General features: G+C 41.1%; 1 protein-coding gene across 2 annotated transcripts; it reads left to right on the forward strand.

The window, feature by feature from the left end:
- The first annotated feature begins 2 nt into the window (after positions 1–2).
- Positions 3–9,781, forward strand: LOC138966610 (ribonuclease H1-like). 2 transcript variants are annotated; one of them, XM_070338892.1, is made up of 8 exons: positions 3–176; positions 2,714–2,826; positions 3,201–3,683; positions 4,390–4,507; positions 6,600–6,654; positions 7,152–7,236; positions 7,700–7,824; positions 8,178–9,781. In XM_070338892.1, exons 1-8 carry the CDS (start codon positions 124–126, stop codon positions 8,262–8,264), a joined length of 1,119 nt encoding a protein of 372 aa, XP_070194993.1. In that variant the 5' UTR covers positions 3–123; the 3' UTR covers positions 8,265–9,781. The 2 variants fall into 2 exon arrangements, with proteins under 2 accessions (XP_070194993.1, XP_070194994.1); XM_070338893.1 differs by having other exon boundaries at positions 3,204–3,683.
- The last annotated feature ends 220 nt before the right edge of the window (positions 9,782–10,001 follow it).

Genomic DNA, 10,001 nt, shown 5'->3' on the forward strand with positions numbered 1-10,001 from the left:
CGGATGACGAACGAAAGTAGCAACCGTGCAAGAGAACCACAACTAGATAACCTTCTAGCGTGACGTTATTGAGTTTGATCTTTGTGTATACATATAATTTTGCCTTCAAGAACAAAGCATATTATGCCATTTTACGGGGTGAAAAAGGGATTCAGACCTGGTGTTTACAAAGACTGGTAAGAACTGTAGAAGTAAGGTTGGTCTGCTGTCCTGTGGCTGAAGGTAGAATTTTTTGAAGCAATGCACGTAAAGCATTTTATTTGCTTTTGAAGTGCCTGGCATGTATAGTATCATCACTCAATAAAACTTTATAAGTTTAGTTACAGCAGGAATTTGTTGTCAGAGTCAAAAGTTCCATTTAGACAGAAGAAACAGTCTGCGGGTTAGGGGGAAGAATTTACCCGATGCTACCCAGCATGTCGTAAGAGGCGACTAACGGATTCTGTTTCTCCTTTTACCCTTGTTAAGTGTTTCTTGTATAGAATATAGTCAATTTTTGTAAAGGTTTTGGTCAAGCAGTATGTAAGAAATGTTAAGTCCTTTGTACTGGAAACTTACATTCTCCCAGTAAGGTAATACATTGTACTACGTTGCAAGCCCCTGGAGCAAATTTTTGATTAGTGCTTTTGTGAACAAGAAACAATTGACAAGTGGCTCTATCCCATCTCCCCCCTTTCCCCGTCGCGATATAACCTTCATGGTTGAAAACGACGTTAAACACCAAATAAAGAAAAGAAAGAAAGAAAGAAAGAAACAACTATTTAATAAGTGAGGGGGGGGGGGGGGATGAGCTTGTTTGGTTATGTGTGTAGGGGGGATACAATGGACACAGTAAATGAGCAGGCAGCTATCTAAATTTATTTTCAATGCTGACACTATCCATAGACTTCAAAAAACAAAGTCTCCGGACATTTAGAAGCTTATAACAGAGAAAGTTGTTTCCATACAGCATACTGAAAGAATGTCAACCTATTAAGAGCCTTTCTTTCAACATGCACTATTGTAAAGGGTTCAATTTTACACCCTGCCACAGAATCACTTTCAAAAGCTTATTATTCTTGAAACTGTTGACAGGTAATTGTACTCAATTCAGGCATTGACAAAGGTTCCTCCAAATGGTAAAGAGCTGTGTCTGTAATACATCTAAACATGCTGTACATGTAACATTGTATAGTAAGCAACAGACCGAGATGTTCCAGGCATGTTTTAAGCACAACCATCAAACTGTTTTCAAGCTAATAAGTGCTGATATTCCACAGAAGAATCTAAATTGTTTTGACATGATTAGATGAAAAGGGCACCAACTTTTGTGTGTGTGTGAAAAAGACAGCAACTTGTCAAGTTAAAGTTATCTTTTCAACATATCAAACTGTACTGTAGTGTTTAGTTCCCTATGGGAAAAAGACCCTGAAGATTTCATAACATATCTATACGACTTGTGTCTGTCTGTGTGTGTGTGTGTGTGTGTGTGTGTGTGTGTGTGTGTGTGTGTGTGTGTGTGTGTGTTCGCGATGCACGGCCAAAGTTCTTGATGGATCTGCTTCAAATTTGGTGGGCATATTCAGGTAGACCCCGGACACAACCTGGTCGATGAGAAGTTTCAACACGTGCTCTCAGCGCGCAGCGCTGAACCGATTTTGGTTTTTCTGTTCTTCTTCCCAGATCCATTCCCAGTAACTCTTCCTTATCTTCTCCAGTGTTTTGTGTTTATCTCCCTTCCTTCGTGTGGCGTCAATCCATATTCCCGTTACTATTTTTAGAAGGTCACTGTCCACAACGCTTTCATCCCGGCGAAGCCGGATATTCCCGTTACTATTTTCAGAAGTTCACTGTCCACAACGCTTTCATCCCGGCGAAGCCGGGTATTCCTCTACTTCTTCCCGGTGAAGCCGGGTACCCGGCAAAGCCGGGTATTCGGCTCTACTTCTTTCCGGCGAAGCCGGGTATCATTCACCCCCCGCGGGTTAGGGGGAGTCCCATATTGGTTGGGACGAGAAAGAATTTACCCAATGCTAACCAGCATGTCGTAGGAGGCGACTGGCAGGTTCTGTTTCTCCTTTTACCCTTGTTAGGTGTTTCTTGTGTGAAGTGTGGTCAATGTTTGTAAAGATTTTGGTCAGGCAGTTTGTGGGAAATGTTACGTCCTTTGTACTGGAAACTTGCATTCTCCCAGTAAGGTCATATATTGTACTGCGTTGCAAGCCCCTGGAGCAATTTTTTGATTAGTGCTTTTGTGAACGGGAAACAATTAACAAGTGGCTCTATCCCATCTCCCCCCTTTCCCCTATCCCATCTCCCCCCTTCCCCCGTCGCGATATAACCTTGAATGGTTGAAAATAAATAAAGAAAGAAAGAAAGAAAGGGTATCATTCGGCTCTACTTCTTCCCGGCGAAGCCGGGTACCCGGCGAAGCGGGTATTCATTCTAGTATATATATATATATATATGTTTAAATGATTTTTAGATCAGCTAGAGTGCCTGAGCAGGACATATTTAGAGGTTCTGATGTTGGTTTGTGGTTTTGATTATATCCGTGCAAAGAGGAAATGAGTTTTTTTAATTTCCTTTTATGCTTCTTTCTCAAACTTCTGTGTACAGCAGTATGGCTACATTCTAATCTATTTCACTGTCAGTTCGACCTGAGAGTCACCGAGAGAGCAACTAAAACAGCAGTATAGTTGCACATTGAATAAGTTATTGCATTTCATTACAGGCCTTCCTGTCAAGCTTCAGTGAAGAAGTACACAAATGCCGTCTACAAGAAATTTTCCACAGAAGAAGAGGCATGGGAGTTTGTGAAGGGTACAACGAGCACTACTACGAGAGGTAATGGACCATTCTCAGGTCATATAATAATGCACGCAGCGTTACGATGGGAAGAGTGCAGAAAAGACATGTGACCTGGGCACCCACACAATTTCATTTTCACAGTATTTTTACCCCCCCCCCCCCCTCCCTCCAACAAGAAAGGGTGATCAGTGTGCTGGATAAACTAACTGTAAGAGGGGGAAATCCTAGACCAGTTTTCTTGAAAAGGGCATAATGTCAGTGTTGTAATTGTTTGCACTTTGTTAGAGTTTATGTGTATGCATTTGTGTATCTGTTTGTGTGAATGTGTGTGTGTTTTGGTATGTGTGTGTGTGAGTGTGTGTTTATATGTTTCCATATTCATTGGTGTACATTTATATGCATATGTCCAGAAGACTCCACAGCCAGCAGGACTGACCAAGCCAGAAGCCCCCCACCTTTTTCTCATGCCGACAACAGTCAGAACACCCCCTCGACTCCATACCAGCCTCGCAAAGCGTCGTCAGCACCAGCAAGCCAGGAGACCAGCCCTGACGGGGCCTTGACATTCGAAGCCATTGGAATGCTGAGAGCCACGGCAAGGGCTTTGCGAGCAACTGCAGAGCAGCTGTTGGGTGGTGTCGAAAATCTCAGCTCACAGATTGACCAGTTGGCGGGCTCTCTGCATTCCAGCGGTAGCACACCAGCTAAGGCAGCGTTTGCAGCAACAGGGGGAGTGAAAGACCACCTGAAGAGGTCGTACAGCGATTACACTTCTTTGGGTGGAGCAGGAGGGAGTTGGAATGACGCTAAAGGTGGAGATGGAAATGTTCCTGTCAAAAAACAAAAAACGATGAAACTGGACCCTTCTGGAGGTACCGACTGTGGGTTTACAGGTGAATTGCTTTTGTTTGGTGGAAAAGACAGAATTTTGCACTATGTCAAGGTTTTTCTCAGTGTTTTACTTGTAGGAATAGTTTACTTATTGATGGCTTCACCTGCAATGAGTCCCCCCAATTTTGTTTATTCTTTTTCAGAAAGCAGCAGGGGGCTAACCAGGGCTTTATAAATAATTATTGTTATAGCTATTGGTACATGCAAGCATTTCTTTTGAAACATTACATTGTCAAAACTCAAAACTATGTGTTATTTATATGTGACAGGGAGACTATCGTCACCCTTCACAGCAGGCTCTGCAGAGTGGTCGGCCTTTGAGAGCGTGACGAGCTATTTGAAGCTTGATGTTTCTCAAACGTAGGTCACACCTGTGAATTTCAGAGTTCTGTTTGTGATGGAGTCTGGCGGCTGCTGTCTCCCTGTTTGTTCTTGGTTTCCTTATGAACCATAACAGTTTTTATAGGGCTAAGAAATTGGCTCTGAAATACTCAATCCTGTTTGAATGGCTTTTGTTTCCAAAGGTGGATCATTGTGCGTTTTGCTATCAGTTACATATAGGTCAAAATCATAGTTAGCAGTACATGTGTAAAATGATGTCTGTCAATTTGAGAGTTAGTAAAACACTAAGTGTATGTGTTCCAACATTAATCCTTTGTTGACAAGAACGTAAAGGAGATTTAATCTATATTTTCAAATGTATTGCAGGTACTCCGTTTGCAGACTATGAAGGGACAACAGTGTACACAGACGGATGCTCCACAGACAACGGTTTCGCCACAGCCAAGGCTGGTATTGGGGTCTACTGGGGACCAAGGCATCCAGAGTGAGTGCTGTGAACATAAATGTTCGCATTGGACCAAGACAATGGAAGAGACAGTGGAACCCCCCCTTTTAACCCGTACACTGGTGCAATTCTGTAACACATGTTACATAGCCACTGGTGAATTAACAGAGAGGAAAATAAAGAAAAACGGACATTTAGGTTTTCGCATCCATGGGAGGTAATCGGAACCGACCAAACAGACTGAGCCAGTAGCGCGACATATGTCGTGACAACCAGGTGACAGTATACGTAAAGTAGCGCGACATATGTCGCGACAACCAGCCTAAGGGTTAAGACCCCCCAATTTAAGACTTCCCCCTTTCTAAGACTTGATTTTTTTAAAGATTTTCTGTTCAAAACATGTAAATTAGCCCCCAGTCTTAGTCTAAGACTCCCTCCTTTTTAACACTATTGTGACTAGCATTGCCACGGCGTTAACGTCCTGCCTGCCCAAGCTTGCCACCAAGAAACTTCCCAAAAAACAGTAACTGTAAAGAAATCTGTCTAGCAAGCTTGAATTAAGTCCAATCACCACCAAATTTTGTGTACTAATTAAAAAATGGATGCCCAGTTCAGTCGTGCTATTTATAAGTTTGTCACGCGATTTGTTTTAGCAAAGGGGGGGTGAAAGGGGGATAATTTGTGTTTTTTAACGTTTTTTTGTGTGTGTTTTCTTTTTCACTGCTTTTTTAAAAGTTATTTTTTAACAGAAAGTATTATAAATAATTTTATAACCAAACAAGGTGTAAAACCTATGAATTAGCTGAAATATTGTTAAAATTCTACACAGAAATAAGGAGACAGTACAAAGAAAAAAACAAGCAAATCCCGCATTCACTCACAGCATCCTGACTCAAATGAAACAAAACTGTAACACTCACCAAATGATGTCTAGGTAATCCATATTGAATATAAGTCACATTTTCACAACAAAGTCCCAACTGTACACCTATGAACATTTCCAAAAGGATTAGGCTCCAGCCATCCATTGTTATCAGTGCTGCCACGCCCCCCTTGCAACTACACATTCGAAGATTCATGCAGTACCACCCTAACACGTGTAGTTTGCCGACTCATACTAGCAGCAACAACAGGACTGTTTCTTGTTCAATATCACTGCTATTATCGCTTTCTTGAGGCGAAAACAACACGTCGGAATCATGATCTACAGGGTCCTCAAGATCCAACATCCGGAGAATCTCCTCCCGTGACAAGGCTCGCCTTCGATTCATTTTTTTTCTCGAAAAAACCGCACAAACCAGGCTAATTTTGCATATGGCGGAAGGGCACACCAAGTGTGTCAAGGGAAACAACTCAATTTACTGCAAGCTTCAAAAACCGGGAAGCAATCACGAGTCGTGTACCTTGTATGTCTAATACTAAAATAGTCACTTCCCGTCCGTGGGCGTTGCAGCGCTATTACTAATATAGTCACCTCCCGTCGCGAAAGTGTTAAGACCTGATTTTCTCAGATTTTATGAGGTCTTAAAAGGGGGGTTTCACTGTACCTCATTTTATCCCCCTCCCTGCCCCAAGAGCAACCCCTTTGAATTGCCATTCGCTATAGAGGAAGCAAGGTTCGGCATCTGGTCATTTAAATGCCTCCTGCACTGGCCAGACCTTTGAGCTACAGTTAGACAAATAACTCTGTGGCCTTGACCTACCTAAAATATGTAATTTCATTGTTCACTAAAGGAGTGATTGAGCGAGTGTCAATGTGTGATATGATTCAGTGTCAGAAAACCTAATGATTTCCTCTTCACTAACTTGTTTGTGACTTATCAGCTTTATGCATCCAGTATGTGACTGACGACGAAGTGCTATTTTCTGTGTCAAAGATGAAGGTTGTGGATTATGTGCACACTGTTTCTCCCTGTAGGCTGTAAAACATAGCATGTGACTAACATTGCCATCTCGCTGAACCGGCAGTGTTACATCCATCAAATGCTGCAGGTGTGTCGCATGCAATTTACACATGCACATGCCCCCCCCCCTCCCCCCCCCCCATGTGTCAGCAGCTGCAAATCATAGCATGTAGTAAATTTACTGGATTATATGTATAGGTTTGTTCTGTTTCTTTTTCTTCTTTCAGTAATGCAAGTGAGCGTCTGCCAGGACGCCAGACGAACAACAGAGCTGAAATACATGTGAGTGAATACTTAGCTATTAGGAGAAAGGGTATCAGCATTGGGGGTCTGGAAGGTGAGTGGAAGGATGAGTAACAATGCAGGGGTTCCTTCAATGGCATACATCTGTGATATGGACCGAGTCAAAACATGCAGGCAGAGATAATTCCTTGAGCATGTTACCAAATAGAGAACTTAAAGTTGTGGGTAAACTGTTTTGAAAGAAGAATTCATTTGATGTCAGTTGCGTTTAGTTTTTTTCTTCTTCAGATATTGATGAACACTGAATGTCCTGGTCTTTATAGCTAAAACAACCAGTGTTATCCTCTGCAGGAGTATGTGGTCTCCATAAAGTCAGTAGTATTTCTTGTACAAAACTATGAACTTGGTGGAGCTCTTTGAAATCTTTGAAGCTTCTTGATTTTTGTGGAAATTGTTCTGTTTTGTTGTGTTTCTCCAACTCTCCAACAATTGTAAGTGAGTAGGATTATTAATTGTCCAACACTTTCTTACTGCAGGCGGCAGTATTTGCAGTGCATCAGGCAAAAGTCAAGGGCATCAAGAACCTCATCCTCCATACCGACAGCCAGTTTCTCATTAATGGTAATGTTAACAAACTTCATTCTTCTTATTCAGTTTTAAGACAAAATGTTGTGTATCAGTTTTGTTGCTTGGAATGAACAGAGTGCGGTGGTGGATAGAAATGCCCAGCCCCTGCAGTTCTGGATTTGTGGGAGATATAGGATTCAGTGATTTCGTACCATGTTACTGGATTCTTCTGAAGTCCCTTATCTGTACAACCACAGATGAAATCGAACGGAAGGTTTCTTCTCTTGAGATAACATCAGCCTGACTTGCACTTCTCTATTGTTTATCTCAACTGGGAGGTACAGGAATGTTATTGTTGACCAAGTCTACTCTTCTATAAAAATTGTTTCAGCAATGAACCCCAAAGATGTATTACTTTGACTATTTGGGATGTAAATGAAAAACATTATTTTGTGAGATCCTGACACTGATAATTTTAGATCAGCCTTATTGAACATATATTTGCATGTTTCTGCAGGAATTACAAAGTGGATTCTGAACTGGAAGCGCAATGGCTGGAAACTGTCATCTGGTGGTGATGTTATTAATCGTGAGGACTTTGAAAAGCTGGATCAAGAAATTAAGGGAATGAACATCAAATGGGTACGTACTGTATGGTCTTTTTTCATCACATTGATATATGGACATAATGTATCACATGCACACGTATTTTTAACCGCTGTTATTGATAAACCAATCTCATATCAGATGTGTTTATTCTTCATTGGTCAGCTGATTTGCTTGTTCACACATGGCCAAGTTGCAACACATTTGACAGCTGGATCGGCGATTTTATATGTGATGGGTATAGTTGAAACAGCAGAAATAGCAACTTAATTACTGATGGGCATTATAGTGATGAATTGTTGCGCCCTTAGCTAATGGTTGCCAGTCACAGATGGTAATCAGAACAATCGGGTTAAAATTACAGTAGTATGGACATTCCTATGTTTCAGATGCATGTTCGAGGTCATTGTGGAATTGAGGGGAATGAAGCTGCTGACAAGCTCGCCAATGCTGGTGCAAAGAAGCCTCTTGTGTGAAGACCTGACCGGGTAGTGCCATGCAGAAATCTCATTTTATTTACCTGAACCATTCAAACATTTCCTGGATAAGGATTTTGTAGAACATTTTTCATGATCATTTTGTTGTGACATTGTTTTGTTCGCTGGGTGCATGGGCTGACATTTAAAACACATTTTTTGTTGGATTACTTTGGGTTTTAAGCATGGATGATCAGGTGAAATTTCCAGACCTGTTTACCAGTACGATTTGGGCGTATTTTGTACGCCAAATTATTATCAGTACGCAAATACGCAACACACGCACAAAATACGCATAAGAAAAAGTCTAGAATACGTTTTCCGTTGTTGGTGTGCTGATTACGGAATGGTACAACTGATACCGGTTTCGGTCGAAGGGAGATAACCATGACAGCGAGTCTTCAGCTGTGGAAACCTTATTCAGTTGTTAGCACGTGCGATCGTCTGGACAATCGTGGCAAAATGAAGAGGAACAATGTGCCAGTTTTGGATGACTGTACCAAGTCTAAACAGCAGAAGCAGTAGATTTTCTTAGAGAAATATAAGAAAGAGCCAGGAATTGTGGAGTCTACTATGGGAAAAAGTCATGCACACTGCAAGTATTATAAATCAGATTTCTCCGTTGCCCATGCTGGGAAATATGACATCGGACGACACTGCAGTTCCAAAACTTACCTGGACAAGGTTGCTGCCAAGGAATTATGAAGTTCATTCCCGCAAAGCAAATCCTGCCAGAAGAAAAGGCTGTAGTCCGCGCTGAAGCAATGTTTTCTGAGATGATAGTAAAAATGAACTTGCCACTGTCAACCGCAGATGTTATTTCACGAACTTCATCTTTTCATTATCAATCTGTTTGGAAGACACTGGTTATTATGATAATGCTATAAACTGACAGGTAAATAAAATTGTTTTATTCCTGTTGTATTGGAAGGAGTTAAATTCTGAAGGTGTTCACAAGTGACATGCTATTCTTACACAAACACGTTTGCACCCACGCGTACATTTTCCCTAGCCCATATGGCTTTGCTTGCAAAGTACACCAACTTTTTGAAAAATACACTCAACTTTTTGGAAAAGTACTCTTGCCTCGGGTTTAGGGTAAACAGGTCTGAATTTCACTTTGAGGATGAAAAGCATGTACAGTTTCAATGGTGTTGCAATAAGTGTTAGTATCTAAAAACTTATTTTGTGTGAAAGTTTTAGTATACAAGTGATAGTATTTGGAAGTATTGAATGAAAAGATTTGTATAATCATGGACATTTTGTTGTTGCTTTGTTGAAAACGGCGCACTCAACGCAACTTGTGCGCTGAAACAAGCGTACACCTGTGCAGACACAAAGTGTGTCTCATCAGAGATATAAAGATATACACGTGTCGTTGATTTAATGAAATACTGAGGGTCTGTGAGCTTTGTTACTTTGTTGATTAAGTGTAGTTGTGGTAGTGGGTGTGCCTGTGTTGTGTGATTTAGTCATGCAGCATGCTGACTTACAAGAAATAAAAGGTGTGATGCCAACATTTGTGTCTGATTTACTTTTATTGAGGTGAGGAGTTTCCACATGGTGTTGCAGAACAAACCATCAGCTGATGTTAATTTTGTTTATCAACTGAAAGTACAGTTTAGTTACTTTACTCTTTGTATTGGTGCAAGCAATTGACATTCACATGGGAAATGGAAAACTGAAACAAGTCGCATAAAGCGAAATCGATACAATATCTTTAGAACTCACAGAATT

Source organism: Littorina saxatilis, linkage group LG5 (assembly GCF_037325665.1).
Source record: "Littorina saxatilis isolate snail1 linkage group LG5, US_GU_Lsax_2.0, whole genome shotgun sequence".
NCBI lineage: Eukaryota > Metazoa > Mollusca > Gastropoda > Littorinimorpha > Littorinidae > Littorina > Littorina saxatilis.